Source organism: Mycteria americana, chromosome 10 (genome assembly GCF_035582795.1).
Source record: "Mycteria americana isolate JAX WOST 10 ecotype Jacksonville Zoo and Gardens chromosome 10, USCA_MyAme_1.0, whole genome shotgun sequence".
Lineage (NCBI taxonomy): Eukaryota > Metazoa > Chordata > Aves > Ciconiiformes > Ciconiidae > Mycteria > Mycteria americana.
In genome coordinates, this window is record NC_134374.1 from 11,101,552 (window position 1) to 11,122,316 (window position 20,765).

The 20,765-nt window shown below is 43.6% G+C and overlaps 1 protein-coding gene across 1 annotated transcript in view; it reads right to left on the reverse strand.

The window, feature by feature from the left end:
• Window positions 1–20,765, reverse strand: part of LOC142415088 (vascular endothelial growth factor receptor kdr-like) — a 144,436-nt gene that overhangs the window by 106,312 nt on the left and 17,359 nt on the right. Inside the window, exon 2 of the mRNA XM_075513086.1 lies at window positions 130–226. Coding sequence (XP_075369201.1) covers window positions 130–226 — 97 coding nt within the window. The remainder of the gene's footprint in view (window positions 1–129; window positions 227–20,765) is intronic.

Genomic DNA, 20,765 nt, shown 5'->3' on the forward strand with positions numbered 1-20,765 from the left:
GTGAGGGTAAACAGCACCGGTTCCCAGCTGGCTGTGCAGCAGTCTTTGCTCTACCCTACCCAGAAGCTGTACTGTGCCAAGGTAATCAATACAACCACGGAAATCCAGCATTGCTGGAGCAATCCTTACCTGCATTTTATTTTTAGGGTGTCTCCTGGTAAGATGACAATCTGGTCTTTTGCAATGCTTAGCGTTGGTTTCTCAAAAAATTCTTCCTCAGCAAGACCTGACCCAAATAAAGAAGAAATCATCATTAGACAGGCTATTCAGTATGGGTAGAACAGGCACAATACAGTTGAGGCAAGCTTTTTGTTTTGTAAATAGTCCCTAATTTGGGGGCCCACACAGTGCTTGCATTTATACTGATGCAATTCAGTTGAGCGTGGAGTTACTCGTGAGATCCCCTTAGTTTGTTTTTAGTTTCCTTTATTCATCTCTTTCTTTTCTAACATCAAGCACCTGCATTTCTCCTAATAGTCTTTCTCTCCTTTTATTTAGAGCTAGCTTTATTACTGAATTATTGCAGTGTTAGGAGAACAGATTCGTTTCAAAAGGATTTTACACACATATAAAAGTGGAAGGAGTCAGGTCTTTGGGAAATAATTTGATGTGTGAGCTCATACGTTACATTTCAATCAATGGGAAAGAGAAAACAATAATTCTGGGAGCAACTCTTTGATTCACAACTGTGAAGCATCTGCTACATTAAAAGCAAATCAAAAGCCTGCTGTTTTCCAAAGCACCATTCACAAATACTGCATTTGAACTAAATCGCGAGCTGCTTGCTTTGTGGGCGTCACGGCTGTATACTGGTATAATGCTCCAAGGCAAATTTGCAGTGGTGTCTGGGACACCGTCATCAGTGCGAGTGTGACAAGGTTTGTCAGGTCTCTGATGACAATGGTCTTTACTGACAATAGTGATAAAGGTCTCTCTCATCGTCATCTCCTGGCTCAGGAAATGTCTTCTGAATGTGAAACTGTCCTCAGTGAGATGCATATCTGAGTATACATCTATGACAATATAATTTTCAGAAAGTGAAACTGAGAAGAAGCAGAAGTGAGGTTGGCCAGGCTGGTTTCCTTGTCCAAATTCAAAGGAACATAATCAAGGAAAGGAGAAAACAGACTTAGATAAGTATCTCAATTTCCAAAGCTCTGACATTAAAGCTGTATGTTTTCTTTCCCCTCCTGCTCTTCAAATCTGTATCTTCTCCTTTGCCTTGAACTTGATAAGCCAGAAATCTTTAGCTGGGCTTATAACAGAGGCATTATTCTCAGCAGAATAGTGAAGATAACATATCTAGCAAAAAGAGAAACATTAGGGTTTAACTTTTCAACTGGATGAAACAGTGATTTTCTTGCCTCCCACCTCCCAACTCTCATCTCTTTTTTGCTGGATTTGAGTGAAATGCTCTTAGCCTGGAATAGTCTCTCAGTGTGGAGAGTGAATCATTCCCACTTTGGAGAGTGTGGCTTCTTCCACGAGCCATTCAAATTCCCACCGGTAACTCAGCGGAGGCCAGCTAATCTCACAGCACCAGAGAATCCTTCCCAAAGGGGATCCTGCCCAGACAGCATGTTGCTGGACTCCTCGAAGGCATACTGACCTTTCCTATAGACCTTAGGTGGGACTTTAAACTAGTCCTGGCCATTGCTGCAGCATCAGAGATATCCCCCCACCCCCAAGTTTTGCATAACTGATGACACTGTAGCTCTGTCTCCAAAGTCCTTTGCAGAATAAGAAGTTGGAGTCTGGCCAACAGAAACACTCTCCAGTGCATCTGTGTGACGTTATTTAGCACGGTCCTACCTAAAAACTGCTATCACATGTAATGCTGTGGAAACAAAACAACCAGTGGGCTCCGGCCCTGCAGTTCCCCTGTTTCTTTTAAGAAGTACCATTATTCCTAAACACATTCAGGATGACATGTGCATGGTGCAGCATCACATTTAGCAAAGAACCAACAGAAAAAGCCCCAAACTCTGCAGGAGGAGACGCTATCACGCAAGTACGCCCTTGCACTTGACTCTGAGTCCCCTCCCAGTTTCTAGAAACAACCAGTTCACGCTGAGTGTGGGCTGAGCTTTGGCATGTGTTGTTTCATGCTGCTGGGGTATTTCAGTTTCTTAAGCCCATGTGCTGAGCTTTGCAAAAACAATCCAAAAATGGCCAACAGCTTTGAATATGTTTGTCAAGTGTCATTTAATTTGCTAGTTTGGGTCCTGTGTAGCTCTCCCAGGACACAGCTACTACCGCGATCTGCTCTGGGCTGTTTATGCTGTGACTGCAGCCAGGTGCTGCTTCGACTTGGAAAATCCTGGGGTTTGAAATAATCCTTTATTTCTTTCCTCTTGTGCCTTCAGTTGTTCTTAGGGCTTAGGGGGGCTTAGCTGATGTCTCGAGCTGGCCTTTTGAACAGGCCTGAATTTTACCTCTCATGAGCAAGTGTGACACTGTCGGAGGGGTCTGGAGTGCAGTGCCAGGCAGCTGGCATTAGACCTGAGCTGCTATTGTGACCGGAGAGCAATGCAGTCCTTGGGCTTTTATAATATTTGAGACTGTTTTTGCTAAAAGAAAGAAAAGTATTTTTCAATTATTCTGTTTATACTTCTGAGCTACTTCTTTCCCAAAGTTTATTTTGGCTTCGGGGGCTGAAGGAAAGAATAAGCAAAGTGTAATTTCAGTGCTTTTCTACCCCATGGAGGACAGGAGGAGAAATTCCTCTGCCACACACACATTTGATCGCTGCTGCCAGGTGACAGAGGGTTTATATAAACACAGCGGGTGCCCTTTCTGGCACACCAGAGCCAAAGCTGAGTGGACTGGAAAAAAGAAGTTTGAGGGCAAAACTGAGAGAGTAGTGGGGGAAAAGGTTAGGCTGTGCTACATCAGGACGCCTAAATGCCAAAACTGGCAGGATGATGCCTCACAAAATTTTTAACCTCCCATGGTCCCTTTAGAGCTAGACTTCGTTTTTTGGAGGCAAAGCTGGGGACAGCCCTGGGGCATGCTGGATGAGAAGAAAGGGTTCTACTCCACTTTCATATTTGTTTTATATATTTGAGGAGATTCATGGCTTTAAGAAGGCGTTAGGATGCTGCAAGCAGCTTCCTGCAGAGAGGAAGAGGCGTGTGGGCTGCATCGCGCCTGGCAGTGCAAACCCTCCTTTTCCACAGTCCTGCACCCTAACCTTTGTTTAGCTCTGGATTCTCTTTCACACTGGTCAGTGGTGCCGGGGCAACCTGGGTTGCAGGTAGATACTGTTTAGCTTGTACAAAGCCTGAGTCCTCTGGGACATTGTGTGCAGGTCTTTTACTTGCTGGTAAGCTTTCGATTGCAGGAGTTGTGAAACACAGGCAGGTGCAATCTAGTTCTGGGAAGGGCAAAAGTAACCCAGTGTTGGCATCCCATAGAAAAGCATTGTTTAAATACGCCATGTAGCTTAGTTGCAGTGCTTTTCCTTCTGCTTAGTGTGAAATGTGAATGTTCACCATTTTCATGTATTTCATTTCCATTTTACGGCTTTAATCAATATGTGTCTTGCACTTCTCAAAAGAAGTTTTTCACAGCTACTCTGCACTTTATCTAAAAAGACTTGAAGAACAACTTTCTGAGGTAGTACTCTGTGGTACGCTATAAAACCAGGACTACAACCTGCCCAGAGTGGGACGGGAGACCCATGCTTCTGGACCAAATCCTGCTGAAGCTAATGTGCTCTGATTGCACAGCTCAAATTACAATGTCCAGGCCTAAAATAACATTCTCCTCTTCTCTGCTAAATAATTTTGGTCCTGCTCTAGGGCTACAAGGGTCATAAAATTAAACACAAGTACTCACGCCAACCATGTCATTACCATAGCAAAGCTCTGCAGAGGCACAAACAGCTTGGCAGGCTCTGTTCTGCAGAACAATGTATAAAAGCCCAGGAAACAGCATCGGTACCATGGCTGTCCCTGCCATTTTCTTTGTGAAGCTAACACTGCTGCCTGCTTGGGTTGAGGAACCGGGTGCAGCATCCTTCCTTAGATCCTCTGGCACGGTTTGGGCTAAGATGCTAGAGTGATGATACTGCGGAATTCGCAGAGAGCCCATTGCCTCCTGCAGAGCTACAAATAGGTCTTAGCACAACACCTCTTCTGTAAACCAAGGGAGAAAGACAGGCTCCTCCTGGGAAGTGATGTGTTGCAGCTGATTTTAGGTTCCTGCCCTCAATTACTTGTTGCCAACGCAAGTTGACTACAGCAAGACTCAAGAGCATAGCGTCACCAGGCTAAAGATAGCCCCTAGAAAGAGCCCCGAGTCAGGACAGACCTTCTGTCCAGGGCCTTATTGCACCATTTCTAATTCTGAGAGTTTATTCTTACCTTCAGTTTAGACTTTTAACATTCTGCTCTTGATGGTGAAAACCCCAAACACAGCACAGCTACACAAATCCTTGGGAGTGAAATGTGAAAGGTTGACTGATACATTATCCAGGGAAGAAAAGTATATTGAAAACCGTTTTTCCTGGGATAATCTGATTTTGCAGCACAGCCAACATTAAACACAGGAGGATCCCCAGGCAGAGGGTAATGTGTGACCTCCCTCACCTCTCTGTCAGATGATTTCTAACTCTATCTCACTTGGCTGAGGGAGATCCCTCCCCCGCTAAGCGAATGCCTGATTGTTCAGGCTAGGACCATCAGTGAGCATGGATAAAAACTATTTTTAATCTCTGTTTCTTATTGTAACAGCCTTCCTTCAAGCATCCTCTAGGCACTGTAACTACCCAGTAGCTATCCCCAAAAGAGCACTCACAAATGCTTGTGAGATTGAACGTATCTAGGTATCGTACATAGTGACAGCTAACGTCAATAAGATATCTGATTAAGAGATCCACATATCCCTTTTGGGCACTGTAGCGCACAGAGGAGGGGAAAGCTGAAAGAACAGTATCAAAGAGCACCTAACCTCTGCATCAGACGACAAAGAAATAATTGCTAGGCAAACCAGAGACCGCTGTGTTGACAGCTAAATGAAGCAGGTTAGACTAAGGCCCTGGTTCCACAAGGACTTGGGCACACAAATAGCTTTTTGCACATGATTGAACTCCAGGGACTATTCATGTGTGTAAAGTCACTCTTGTGCATAGATCTGGGCCCTAGGACACATCAGGCCCCATTAGAAAGGACTGGAAGTCAGAGTTTTAGAGCTGATTTTAGTGGAGGAAGGGGAGAGGCATACACACAACATTTAAAAACTGTTTTGTTCATTGCTGGCAATGGAGTGGGGATACTTTTGTAAGCTGTGCTTACCTTAAAGCATTTCTGAGTCAGAGTCTGGATCAGGAGCATAATCTGTGCTCTGAAAACACTCTGAAGTCAATGGGGGCTGTACAAACGGCGGGCATGGCCCTGGTCACCAGTAATAAGGTGATCACCAATAATACAGATTGTGCAGAGGAAGAGCTGCTACATGTGCTGCCTGCCAGGGAAAAACTGGTGAAGCTCAGTCTCTCCGAACAACTTTGTGTCTGCAGCAGTAAATGACATGAAGGAGAGACAACGTGCTTTCCTCTGAGATGCCAGGGTACCTCATCACAAGCACACAGTGTGAGCACATCTGAAAAATGAACAGGTACCCATTTTAAAGGATATTTTCGTGACTATATCCCCAAGGAAATCCTATTTTCACTGGAATTAGAAAGCTCAAGGATTCATTGAAAAGCTGTGTGTGTTTAAACCAATGGCCTGTAATCATTTTAGGATTTATTTCAAGGTTACCCCCTATGAAAAGAGAAGACACGACAGTGCTGACAGTATTATTGTACCACAAGCCTTGCAATATTTGGTGTGTTTATTAAGTCTTCAGCTCCTGGAATCAGCTTTCACTTGTTATAACAGAGTAATTTTCTATTATTTTAAAGGCTTAAAAAGACAGTAGCAAATAACTAAAAAGACCCTCCTCCCCCCCTTTTTGTTGTGAATTTGGTTGGGAGAAGGACATACAATTTTTGATTCTGCTAGACTCATGCACTGATATTATTCATAGAATCATAGAATCATAGAATCATTAAGGTTGGAAAGGACCTCTAGGATCATCTAGTCCAACCGTCAACCCAACACCTCCATTCCTACTAAACCATGTCCCGAAGTGCCACATCTACATGTTTTTTGAAGTCCTCCAGGGATGGTGACTCCACCACCTCTCTGGGCAGCCTGTTCCAATGCTTGACAACCCTCTCAGGAAAGAAATTTTTCCTAATATCTCTACTGACGCAACCTGAGGCCATTTCCTCTCGCCCTATCACTAGTTACTTGGGAGAAGAGACTGACACCCAATTTTAAAATGTCTTATGCTCTCTATTCAACATGCAAAATTTTCTACATGAAATATTATTGCTAGCATTGACTCTTCCAGCAAAGAAGAAGGGATGCTCTTGTGGTGAAGATCTTGGCTGTAAGTCAGGAAGTTTTCTCTCAATTTTCTTCTTTTCTGCCGGCTCATGAGTTCTGTGTCAAGACACCTGATGGGCACTGAGTCAGTACAGAGGCCAAAGGCCCCTGTGATGGGCTGCAGATGGGGAATGTGTAGGTCAGAAAGGGTTGTTAGAGGGTAACTTACCCTCTAGACCTAATGTGGTTTGACTGCTTCTCTGCCATTTCATTTCTCCCCTGATTTGCTTAGGGAGTTGGTTTTGATCAGGTTGTTTGCTCTCCTGAGCCTCAATCCTCCATGTGTATAGCAAGGATAACAATTTAACTTGTCTGTACAGATTTAAACCCTTCATCTTTTCCTATGCATCTGTACAGCGCTTAACGTAGGGGAGCTGTGACTTCCTCATCAGGTGCTCATACAGGCCAAACCCCTGTAGGTTACTGGTTTATTCCCTGCTGAACTACTTTTCCTAGAGGAGGAGATGTGTAGGGGTTTAGACCCTGTCTCAGTCCTAGTCTCACACGAGGTAGGAATGCCACTTGAACAAGCGCTCCATGGGCGGGAGGCTGGTAGGCAAGCTATTCTCCGCATGCCCAGACTGGATATCTCAGTTACAGGATTCTTCCCAGATAATTGCAAAATCAAGATAAATTACCCAAAAGCAGTGGGCAAATTAAAATAAGACAGCTCCACCACCTTTGCTGAGGAATCCAAACCATAGACATGTGACAGCTCTCACAGCTGGAGGGTGAAACACAAAGAAAGCAGATGATTAATGGACCCAAGAAGCAGGCTTGATTGTAATGGGAAAAAATAATCTCCCTGAAAAGCCTGTCCTTGGGAAGCGCATGGAAAATGGGCTGCAGATCTGCCAGGCAAGTCATGGGACCATGTCACTTCTCCATGCCACTGCCCAGGGACCAGGACCTCACCCTCACTTGGCCACTGATCAACCCACCCTCCTTCCTGCCAGCTGGGAAACCCACCCGTGGGACTGCTGAATGCTGCAAGCGTCCCCCCGCTCTGCCCCCAAGCTCAGCGACAGGGGCACGAGCAGAGCACAGGGTTCCCCTGGAAACCGCTTCCAGAGTGCTAAAGCACCCAGGAGCGTGCTCCTCGGTGCAGGCTCTTGCAAGGCCAACACATCATCCAGGCCAGAAAAGCAAAGAGCCCACTTACAGTGGGCCGCAGGGTCCCTTGAATACCCATCCGTATCCTTTGCCAAAATTGTCTCCCTTGTCTACACTGCTGCTATTCAAGCAGAATTCTTTTTAAGGAAAATGGTTGAGCAACTTTTAAAGATTTTCTATTTTCTTTGTTTGTTTAAGGGGAATGGTTACAAGAAGCATATGTTCCTGTTATTTTCCACCTAGAAATAACCAGGAATCCCCCAGAGTGGTCCTGCAACAGAAATGCTGTGTGTGGGCACGGAACTAGCAACCCGTAGGCCAGAGCCAGAGCTTCCATTTCTACAGAAGCTGAAGAAGTTAATCCAAAATTAAATTAACAATCACAAACTCATCAGGAGAGATGGCTAAGATTCTTTCAGGATATTTGAATGCTAGTGTTAACCCAAGAGTATCTGCTGGCAAAGCAAGAGGCTTCATGTTTTCATTGATTTTCCAAGCCAGAGGAGTTAGTATTTGTTTAGCTGACTCATGAGAAAGGGGAGTAATTCACACCCATTCTTCTCCTCTGCCTGCCACAAATAGACGTTTTGTGTAGCTCAGCCAGAGACAGTAGTTTGGGGGTAAATGTTCCTAGCGACAACAACAAAAAATTAAATCATTAGTCTCAAGCAGAGGAGACATCAACAACAGCACAGTAAAAACAACTGCTAAGTAGAGCAAGTGTTTAAAGATAAGATAAGACGTTGGCCCTGCTCTTGGGATTTGTTCCTACAAGGCTTTTCCTCACCCACAGATGCATCAGCATTTCCTGATGAAGTGGCACAGGGTCACTCTGGTTTCCTTCTGTAATCAGCAGAAACCCTTCAGCAAGGCCACCTTATTGCTGTGTGTGCTGATGCTTAAAAACCCCCGTCAATTAACAGGACCTTTTCTCTGTTTTTCTGTAATCAAAATATAACCTTTGGAGTTCGACTACACCTGCTCAAAGGCAACTCCCTGAATGTACAATGCCATGTGCTTTCTTGGCTGTCCATGATATGGATCGCTGTATCAGTTGCAGATTTATGGAAAGAGGTCACAGAAAGCAACTCTAGGTCAAAATTGTTTGGTCTTTGGCAGCAGCAGCTCATTAATCAGAGCCATTGTTTTCCCTCTGACACTGTAGAGCGTAGAGTCCTAAAGAATGACAGAGATATCACCACCCGGTGCTTATGTTGAGTTATGTAGCGAGGGGACATGTCCTTTCTTTGTAACTGGATGACAAGTCGAGAACTTAGATCTACAGCCATAAAATAAACATGAAATCTGGGAAAGGAGGTGGCAACATCTGCAATCATCTGCCATGCACTCAAGTACAGTTTAAAGTATTTAGGAAATGCAGTAATCTCATGTCGATGGAAAAAAGGCTGGGAATGTTGTTATTTCTTGGTCCAAATTATGGCAATTCCTCTGGGAAAGAGAAGACCTGGCACATCTCCATGATTAGCAAATATGCAGACCCAGTGGGAACGAGACACACAAAAAAAAGACCACACTATGTGCTAAAGACTTTAGGGGGGAAAAAAAAATCAAAAAATGTGAGGTATGAAACTGTCTTTGCCTCTCCCCAACGTAGCCTCCTGAGAAAAGCTTTAGGGTTGCAGATGCAAGTATTTCCAATGATTCCCAGACAGGATTACTTCATAGGCGCTCCAGACATAGCTTTCATTCTTCCTTGACTTGACCATCCTGAGGAGGGGGCACATTCTTCAGACAAGGCTGTGAGTGAGAGGGGGAACAAGGGCACGCATTGGTCTCCAGGATGAACCACCATGGGGAGCAGCCCCTGGAAGAGCCTGACATACCTCTCTGCTGGTGGCTTTGGCCCCAAGGTTCACCCCTCAGTCTCACTGTGGTCCACCACAGCACATGTTCTGCCTGCTCTTCACCTCCTCCCAGAGGACTCAACAAATGAGGACTCACTGCCACTCAGTTTTCAGATAGAGCATTTATCTGGAAGTGAATCTAGCCAAGATCTCTCTTCTTTCTCCAGAGCACTGGGTAGGAAAATGGGAAGGTAGAAGGCCATCTGGATCTGTCTCCAGTGGGTCCTTTCCAGACTTCCCTGTGTCCCTGTGTCAACTCAGAATTGTCAGCACAGGTGAACTCCTGGGAGCATATTTGTGTATCAATGGAGAGACAGCTGGGTATTTTTATTGCACGTCAGCCCACCAGTTCTTCATAGCTACAGACAGTAAACCATGGATCAAGTTCTGATTCCAGCTTGTCAAACCCCTACATTCAGTTCCCTTTAGTCTAATCAGAATTGCTCTATGCAGGGTAATTTGTATGCGGTGAGTAGTTACTTAGAAAGTTTCGGATGCTAAGGAAAGAATGTTTTAAAACTCTTTTAACTAAATTACTTTATTATTTTGAATAGCTATCAGCAGATTACTCATTTATCAAAGGTGACATGTAAGGCTGAAAAGTCAACAGCAGAAATTCACAGACTTCATGTGTGTCGCAGCGCAGCACTAAAGACTGTGTTCACTCACACATCAATGGGATTGAATTTGGCACCTCTCTATATTTCTTTCAAACTTATTTGTTTTGTACAGCTGCAAATAATGAAAGCAATTGTTGTGCTGACTCTATTCCAAGAACTATTCCCCAACCTGCTCATATGCACAGAAAGAATCAGTCACTATTGAAATCTATCTTGATATGAGCCAGGACCTCTCATGAAAAAACAAGTAGTAAATCTCTGTTGATGCAAGTATGATTTCTTTCTTGTTCCTCCCCAGTTTGAACATTTATACTGGACTTTTAACCTGGAATAAAGGGACTGCCTATGCTCAGGGTAAGAGTAAAGCTCTTCAGTCTGGATATTTCGTTAAAGAGAACGGACTTTTTTTAAGTTAGAGCAGTAGCAGAAAAGTTTTCAATAGGTCTTCTCTTCTACACAGTTTTATATGTTTCTCGCCTTTTTCTGTTGAAGTGACAATAGCCACCAGATTAAAAAAAGAGAAACAATCGTTTTCTTTTCTGTGGGGATATGATACAGTAATTATTTATTTTCACTTGTTAATCACAACATTATTGCACACTCCTTGGCAGACTGGAAATATATCTAGTGGTTCCTGTACTACACTTCCTGTAGAGGGAACATGGTGCACCAAGGCAACATTAAAGCTGCATGCAGGTCAGTCTGTTCATAAGGCAGGAGACAGGGAGATTGCAGTGGGGTTTATTCTTCTGAAGGCAAGAAGTTGCTTTTAGTTCGGTGTTTAGAAGGCAATGCAATAACCCGTACATGCATCAGTTTATAATTTATCCCGACTGCCAGTAGAGGTCAGACTTTAAGCTGGCAACATAAAATATTAAGGAGAGAATTCCCTTAGGTTTCCATAAAAGTTGCTATCAGGAGTGACCATCAGTGGTGAAATGAATTTTTTGCCAGAATTCAATACAATAATGCTGGTTTCACACGTGTTGAAAATCTGTTCTGGTATCTGGTTGTACAGGCACCCAGAGTGTACTGCTAGAACCATAGATTTAATCTAGTCCCCATCATCTTTAAAGTATAATCATGAAATGACTTTCAATAATAATTTAGAGCAGTCAGACTTGTTTCTGAACGGCAGCTTTGGTACCATTGGGGCCTGGAAAATAACACTCACATAAATTAAAAGCAAACAGATGAAAATGAAAGTTCCTCAAGTTAAAGAGGTTGGTAAATTAAGTTTCACTTGGGCATACCACACAAATTAAAGCACTGGCCAGTATTAACCCAAAATACAATCCCACTTGCCATATATAGATATATTTACATAGCTGTTGAGGGATGATAACTTTGAAATTAGCCTAGCCTGGCTATTTAAGTTCTTAGCCAGAACATGCATTAACAGAGAAATTTTGCATGTAACATAAGGTAATATTAACAAGCAACACAGTATTTCAGACTACTGAGTCAATTAAATTATTGTACTGGATGTCAGCTTACTCCTTTGACAATTAAATATGATGATAATTCATCCTAAGTAAAAGACTTTGAAAAAGTATAAAATGGATACCCTAGAGAGACATTAAAATGACCAGAGAAGAAGAGAGAGAAGTTATGAAATCCCTGAAACACTGGTTTAGCAAAAAGTATGTTTCCTTGAAAGCATTGTATGGTCTCTGCCAGCATTCAGCCTCTGCCTGTACGTATCAAATGAGAGGAGGATGCTCACTCACGTCCCTCCTCTACCATCTGCAGACTAAATCGGTGTCTCCCAATTCTTTCTTCTTGTTTCATCAGCCACTTGCGCATGAGACTGTTGGGAAACCCCCCAAACTGGCTGTACCATATCCTTAAGCACTGTACAGTACAGAATGACCTTTATAAGATCTGAAAAAAGATGTTTTAAGCCCAAGTGGTGGGAATTATCAGGGTATGCCATGTGGATTTGCTCTGGGTCCTGTCTTTCCTTCCAGAAATCTTTGTGCACGGAAATGATTTGTTTGCAGTGATTTGAGTCAGTAGAGCCGGATGAGGCTTAAGAGGAAGACTAACACAGCCCTTCATTTGTTTTGGTTTGGTGAAAATTGTCTAGATGAGATGGACACATTCCTAAACACACTAGCATGGGCCTTCAATGTATACAGAGTTCAGTAAGGAAACCTGCTAAGTAGCTCACAAGCCAAAGAATAAGGAAACTTGTCCCTACATCTAAGCTGGTGGCTCAACTCCACTGAAGACAAAAATATGTCCGTGCCACAGAGATGTTTGTTTTTAGGAAAGCATGAGTTTACTTGCATGTTGCAAGTTACTATTTTAGAGTATCGTTTTCTCTGTGTTCTTTGATGTTCAGTCAAGGATCAGTAGCCCAAATCTAAGGAAAGAAACAGTTAAGATACTAAATACATGCAATTAGATCTCCGTTTTGTAGCTTGACTCTGACATCTCAGGTGTCAAGGATGCTTATATAGACAATTTTGCCTCAATATCGTACGAGTGAGTGTTCTGCCAGTTTTCCATATCTCAAGCAAAATGTCAGTATGATTTAAACCCACATCCCTTTTCCTGCTAATATGGGTATTTGCCACATTGTTTAACCTGAAGACCAAGAGCCCTTTGGATAGATTGGATACCACTTTCTTGCACAGCACACTGTAACAGGGCCTTTAGATGCTACAATGATAAAATTTTTGTAAATTGGAGTGCTTAACAGGAGAAGTTGGAATCATGGGAGATCTGATACCAAGGGCAGCTATTTATCTGCTTTTTCTGTTGCAACTGGTAAGAGTCTAGGGAGAGAAAGGAAAATCTTCCCAGGGTTGAGTTATATCAGCCTGTGTAATTCATCTCCCAAAGGAAGAAATGATGCCAGCCCTATCTTTAGGAAAATTTAAAATTAGATGAGATAAAGCACTAGGAGATGTCCTTCAGAAAACATTTGTTGATGACCTACGTGAAGTAATCTCTAAGAGCTTCAGCTGCCACATTGAGGCAGTATTAGGGCAATGATGTTCTGCTGAGATAGCCTACCAGGGCCTGACCTGACATACATGTCTCTTCACTTCCAAACTTCTTTGGTGCTACCTCAGCACTGCTGAGATTCAAAGGTAGAGTGGGTGTTCTCAGCTTTGGACTCAAAAATGTCCAGAAATCAGACCTCAAAAGAGGACTATGGCTGTTTTCTAAGAAATGCAAGAGCTGACAGAGGAATTTGGATGAGGTTCTGCTGAATGGTAAGAGGGTCGCTTGCAAAACAACCTTGGACCATGCTCCATAGCTAAATCCTAGTATTGCCATCAAGCAAGACGACTGACCACTGACCACCAAATGCTTACGGATTAGCTGCTCAGAGAGACCGCCTCTTTTCTCAGGCCACACGCCCCAAGGTTTCCTACTTGGAGCCTTGCTGGTGTGAATCCGGCAGTCAGCCCTGCTCCCTGGGGATGCCGGTGGGTCATGTAGGCAGCATCATGCAAACTCTGGTGGAAACTGGGCAATATGTATTCTCAGGCCTTTTGCACAGTGGTGAATTCCTCCTCCCCATCTCATTCCTCATCCCCAGCCCTCTTTTCTAGGAAAAATATTAGCTTGCACGGAAACACTTCTTTGTAAAGAACATCTGTGTCCTCCTGTGTGATGAATCACTGACCTGCAGAAGGAGCAGGCCAAGGGAAAGCCACGAGAGGGATGGAGTTGAAATCAGAATGGGGAAGGTGGATGGTCAGAGTGAAGCAGAACAAAAGCCCACCCCGGTTAGCATTGTTTTATCATTTTTCCTTGAGCTATAAATCCAGAAGCAAATGAGCCAGAGCCTCCTGAGATCAGCTCAATTGAGGCGCCACCATAAACAGAGATGGATTTGATCAAATCACAGGGATCTTATGTGTCAGAAATGTGTAAATGCTTAGTGTCCGTAAAATCTGCTTGGTGGGTAATTACTTTGTTTTCTCAGTTTCTTAAGTTTACCCATTAAGAAGAAATGAGCTGAAACCAACTTTGGACTTGACACTGGAATCTGTTTTCGATCAGCTCTGTGTTCCACTTCTGTCGGCTTTGTCTGTGTGCCTGTCTCAAGAGGTTTTCCTTTTTTTTTGTTTGTTTGTTTTGAAGGGTGGGAGGTTGCTATTTTGGGAGACAAGATAAAAGCTGTTTGCTGGAGATGGGGAGAGAGAACCTAACGATCTCTCCGCAGCCCTAGGCGATGTTATGTTATCTCTTGCCTGCAACCTCCCTGGGTAGTGTGGCCTAACTAGGTCTGGAAGCTGGTTTCCTTACTGGTTTGCATTAAGCTGGAAAGTACCAATCGGACCCAGGGAATTGGCTGCAAATCATTTGTGAAATCCTTCTTAATGACAAACTCCATCAGGCCATGGAACAGGGCTTCAATCACTTCCTTACAGCCTCCACCGCACTGTTACCCTGACATGACCCCAACTTCTCCCCTGTTTGTTAGGCTTCTCCGCAGCTGTGACATAATGTTTTTGATGGCAGGGTTTGGAGGAATTCTGCTTGTGGCAAAGCAGGAATCTGCTTCGAATTAGCACTGCACATATTTATCAAGTCTACATAGCATGGCTGCCTGTTGACAAAAGTCCCTTCTTCTATCCCCTGCAGATTTCCAGATTAGCTCACTTGACCTGCAAAGGTTCAGAGGAACAGCAGTTGCTGGTGTCTGGGCACAGCCTCCCGCAAGCCCAGAGGAGGGGTGGCAGGTGGGTGATACACCAGGTGTGATGCCCAGAGCACAACTTGCTTCTTTAGTGCCAGCTCCTGACTTTTGGGTTTACTTTGAGAGGCTTTGCGGGGGTTCAGACACTTAAAGGACTCCTTCGCCTTGCTGCCCTGGTGCTGGCTGGATCCTCCATGCTGCTTCTGCCCTTAGCTAGAGCAATTCCTTCCCGAACAGGTTGGTTAGGTTGCAGCAGAGCAGTTCATCATCTGGAAGAACTGTGGCATGGGGGAGGTGATTGCACAGTGACCTTGGAAACAGCAGATTTGCTTTGTGGGATCCCGCTTTTAAAGGTGCTTTACCGCAGTCACTTCCAAGAAAAGAAAACATTGCCAGGTACTCAGGAGCAGACCCGGTTTGCATTAAAGCCACCTACGCCGCTTAGCAAAAGCTGGGCAGGAAATTCTTCTCTCTTCTTGTCTAAATATTTAAGATCTATTTATTTATTTTAATTCCTGTTGTGCATAGGGATAAAACACAAATCCTTCAAAGGTTTTTCTTATTATGAAAAGCAGCAACAGAAAAAGACTCATCTAAAAATAGCCAGGTATTTAGGGCAGCCCCCGGTAGTGGGAGACACAGATTCAGACGCTTGATTCCACCAAGGAACATGGTGTCTCCAGCATCCTACGCCTGCATCTCAATGACAAGGCCATGGCATCGTTGGGTTGTAACCAGAAACACCATCCTGGCTGGAGAACCTTTCCTGGAAGATTGCATCTAACCCAGCCACTTTCTACACGGAATTTTGCCACAGTGTAATTTTCTAATGAAAAGCTGTTTTGTTATTAAACCCCTAACTGGTTCTATTTTTACTAGTGATTTCAAACAGAGCAGAAGGAAACACACCACTGTTTTGTTTTCCTAAAAATCTCACCTCTTCAGCCCAAGGGTTTATTGCAGTTCCTATAGACAGACAAAACATGCCGTTGCCCTTTGAAGAATAAAATTAGTTCTTGTGCTGGATAGTTAACAAAATCAACAAATGTGACTCTAGAAGTAATTAAATGAGGAAAGCAGCTCCTGTTTTTGGAGCGCTCTCCTGACTACCTCTTGCAGAGTATCAGAAGCCCTGGTAAGAAATACAGAACTATATGAAAATGGCTAAGAGAAAAGGCGCTCATGAAAGTTAAGTGAGCACTGAATGAAAGCAAAGTGGAAACTTTATGTCACCAAGAAAGAAAAATGTCACCATTTGGATTCAGGAGGAGAAAAGTACCAAGGTGGGAGATGAAAGAATAATGCAAATGCACGCAGGCAATTAATAAGGTTCCTTCCCATCCTGAATCCACACATACAGCCTTGATTCTCTGCACTAAGATTTCAGAGAACTAATCCCAATAATGAAACCCAGATCTGAGACACCACAGAATAAGCAACAGGTTATTCTGTTGATATCAGAGAGGTATAGCAAGCATTTGCTATGCCATGCCAAGGTAGAGCAAGCATTTGCTGGGGTCCGTCCTTGCTTCTTTCAGAGGTCTGTTCCCTCTTGTCTCGATTAGTCAGTAAAATTTTTAGTATGGCATATGAATTTTGGTCTGGCAGATGTGAACTATGTTACTGAGGGATTTCTCCACATGCTGAAGAAAATCAACAGGTTCCTAGCATCTCTTGCTGAATACGATGGTATTTGTGCATGATATATATCAGGGGAAGAGGGGTAAGCAACGCCCACTACAGAGAAACAGATACATTGAAAAAGCAAGCATTGCACAGTCAAGTAAAGGTGTTTTTTATTTTTTTTCTGGATGTGCCATAAGGTTATGCAGATGCCTGGATCTGCGTGACCAAGCCAAGATGAGACCAGCCACTAGTCTAGCCAACAACATGCAATACTTTGACTCAAAGAAACACGCTTGTTTTCCAGCTGGAAAGGGAGGCTGACCATTTTCTTGCACTCTTAAGCTATTGAAATGTTTATATCAATTTAGAACAGACTCTTGGGGAGAGTACAAAAACAAAGATGAATTTTCAGGCTGAGACCTCAGATGCCAAATTGTAAACCCTTGGCTAAAAGGTCTTAGGGTAGAAACAACTGCACAGCATTAACTGCATAGCAGTGGTTCATACAGGAGCCGTAAGAATAAAGATAGTATTTAGGAAAATTGTGAGGCATTTCATTTGGGCTTTAGTGCAAGGTCACAGAATGTAAGCAGCTTTGGGAGAAAAAAAATAACATTGTTTGAGACTAAAAGGGCTGTATGTGAAGCACCAATCCTGCAAACGTTATTCATGAGAACTGTTGTGTTGATATGAACATCTGTTCAGTGGGAATACTCCTCTTAGCCCAGGTTGACTCCACCTTGCAGTCCAAGATAAAGAGATCATGACACTGGGCAATGACACCATAATTAAGGGGCAGTTTCCACTGCGAGGAAACAGAAACTCTCATGTGCTCACACCACCACTGGGAAGATAGACAGCAGATCAATTTTGGTATTCTTAATTTATTTGAGATATTTTAAAATTACAAGTCCCTAAACCAAGTATTAGATTGTTTAGCTTTTTAAAAATCCTTCTAAAAGGGTTCTGCTTATTTTTCAAAGAGTTTTGTTTGTTTGGCTTTTGGCCATGAAAGTTCATCTTAAGAGATTTAATGTGATTGTACCAGGATATCAAAAAAGCATGATTCAGTGTTACGGGGCTCAGAAAACATGATCCAATTCATACAAATATAATGGTACTCTCCTGATGTGTGAGTGCCATACAGCCCCATACCCACACAGCAGAAGGGCTAATGTTTGAGTGCAATCCCAAGGCCTGATTCAGATCAGTTTTACTGCTGTGCACCAACTGATTTTCGCCTGATCTCCTCAAATACACACGAGCAGCAATGTGGACCGTACTGCCTGGCACGCTTGCGAGTTAACAATGCTAAGCATGACCTGTTTACTGTTTGAAAATGCGTATGTATGAGTAATTCTCTGTATGATTCATTTAGCGGTCTTTGTTGTTCCTTGGACTACCATACGGTTATTTTAGAAGATGCGTTATTTTATTGCTGCAATGAACAAGGGAACTTTCTCTTCTCCCCGGTTTTCAGAAAAATGTGGCATGTTAGGAAGGGGTCAAAGAGAAAGAAGGAAAATTTGTCATTTTTCCTTTGAAGTCTCCAGTTCTGAACTTGGTTAGAATGTTCCACGTGTCCTGCATGGACTTAGACCCTGTTGACACAATCTCTTAAGCCAATGAGTTGAGTAGGGACTGAATTCAGCTATGACTTCAATGTCTCTAGCCTTTCCTGGGCATCTTATTCACTAGTGGAACAAGATCCTTTGCAGCAGATCCAAACTGACTCTTGCACTGGAAGCAGCAGTTCAACCTCTTAGACATTCCCACTTTGCGTGAAGTTTACAAGCTGAATTTTACAATTTTATCATGTGCCTCTCTATACTGACATAAGATCTCGTTGTAGTTTAAAGGGAAAATAAATCTGCAGGTGTGTTGTTACACAGTAGAAGGGTTATAGAGTTGTAATTCAGATATCTAGCAATAAAATAGAAAGCAATAAGAAGGAACGTAGGAACCTTCCATTTGCAAACTTCTGCAATATGCTAATTTATCTGTTCCACTGATGATTCCTTAAATGAACATTTATTATTGAAGACCCGAATCCTGAGGATCTGGAGAATAGTAACATGCATATCTTCTTTCCCCTTCTCATTAAGCCCTGCTTTAACTGTGAGGTTTAGGATCTGCAGTCTTTGCTGACCCTCCAGGACAGCCGCAGGAAGAGGGAGGAAAGGAAATGGTTTTGTATTCAGATCCAAATATAAAATCAGCTTGATGTTCTTTTCTCCCTCATCAAGCGATTCACGTTCCTCCCCCATTCCGACTTCCCCCGACACTGCAAAATCAGTGCACTTTGGTGAGTCCTTAGTGCAAAGTCCAACAGAAAAAGTAATCCAAGTACAAAGTTGAATGTTTTTCTATTTAAAATGCAAACAGGTTAAAATCTGCAGCTTTAGCTTTTCTGTTTTCTTAAAAGAGAAGAATAATCACCCCAATCCTATGCGGGATTCAGCAAAAGAGAGAAAGGTGCTTTCAGTTACGAAAGACCTCGACTGTCTGATTCTTGTTCCAAAACATGGTGAGGCTTCTCCTGAAGCTCACAGCTACGGTATCCCACCCTCGCCACCCTCTCTGTTCCCATACCAGGCCAGGATGGGCCGTCAGTGTCCCACAGTGTGCAGTGAGAGGCTGTCTGGCTTAGAGAGAAGGCAGGAAACATCAGGAGTCACCCCAAGATAAACTTGTTTCCCCACAAGTTCCATCCATCTCCCGCAGATCTAGGAGGAACACGTAAGGTGCTGACAAGCCCTGAGATTTTGGCTCCCTCTTAAGAGTTAAATCTATTTTGCTGTGACATGAGCTATTCTTCCCAAAGCAGAGATCAGCTGGTAGCACCTCTAAACCATGGGAAGCTTATGAGGCCAAAGGTTTGAGCTGGTGCTTTGGGTGGGGGTGAATTTGCACCCCTCACCCCCATTCGCAGGGGTTCATTGTGCACACGTATCCAGCCTGTCTTTCTTCTCATAATGTGCTTTCATCTCTCCCCATTTTAAAGAAACCAGTGACCACCCCACCCTGTCATACAACTGTAGGGCTATTTACCACGTTGAAAGGAAATCCCATGTCACAACCCCTAGGAGCACAAGGAATAATGTCCGGAATTCCTTTATCTGTGACTAGCCCTGGCGCACAGTCTCTTTCCCGTCTCTTAAGTATACACAAATATATTCTTTTCTTTTGTCAAGGCAATGGGCCCAGATTTTAATGATGGTTTATTAAAAAAAAAAAAAAAAAAAAGGCTTTGGCAAGACTCAAGAACAAACGTTCTCTGACTTTAGGCCCTTTTGTTCTTCAAGGTGAAAAGTGACTATAAAGAATGAGGAAAAATGAATCACTGGTCTTTGCCCTCCATAGTAAATTTGACCTCCGCTGTTTTAACAGTACCTAAAATTGGTGTCCTGGGCTAATCAGGGAAGTAGTGTGATAAGTCTTTCTCCATGGCTGCTCTGCATGATGATTTTGTTTAAAGTGATCAAAATGACTCTTTGGGCATTGCAATTTTTTTAACCCTCAGCTCCAAGGCTTCTGTTCATGTTTCCATGCCAAATTTTGCTCAACTAAAGGTCATACTTATCTTATCAGTTTGTAGAGTGATGGAGTGAAAGGCACTAATGGACACTATCAATTCTGAGGGCAGTGCTCCCCTTGGATGAGAGGATGGAAAGGAGTGAGATGCGGCATGTACTTAAGTGCCCCCATGCACATGGGTCCAGAGCTCTGACCGTTTCCTGCACCCGCCAGGCCTTGCAGCACTGTAATGTGTTCTGCTCACGCTATAAAGGAGACCAGGGGCTCACGTCTCGATCTGACACATCCTCCCAGAGCTGGCAGATACAGGGCATCTCTGCGATGCTTGTGCCCTTCCATAGCATGAGCTAGAAGCCTACAGGGTTACCTGCTGACATCCCGAGCAGCACTGGGTGTCTCTGCATAGGCAGCTGAATCAGGCACTGACATTTGCCTCCTTCCAGGCCAGCAGAACAATGCAGGGTGCAACCTGGACCACCAGCTCCAGGAGAGAAGGGAGGGAAATCTATAGTAGGAAATGGCTGGGAGCAAGGAAGTTGCAACAGAAATATTGGCACCAGCAGGCTGAGGGAGGCGGGGGAGGCAGGCAGGAGAAGGAATCTTTCCAGGAAAAGAACATTTGTATCAGATACTTCCAAAAATAAAATATCATCATGTTCTAAATATTGGCAGCACTGCTGGCTTGGCCCGCCACTCTTTTCGGCACTCTTGCAAATCGTTTTCAAAAAAGTGTTTATGATCCTTTGCTTTTGAGTCCTTCCATGCAAAAAGAAAGACACATGCCAACAGGGGACCACAGAGCAGCCCCAAGTGATTCACGGCACCCTCTTCTCACTGGGTGGTGATATTAGAAAGCTGGCAGCCTTGCTGCAGTACAAACAACTCACCAGCTGGAGTTTACTGG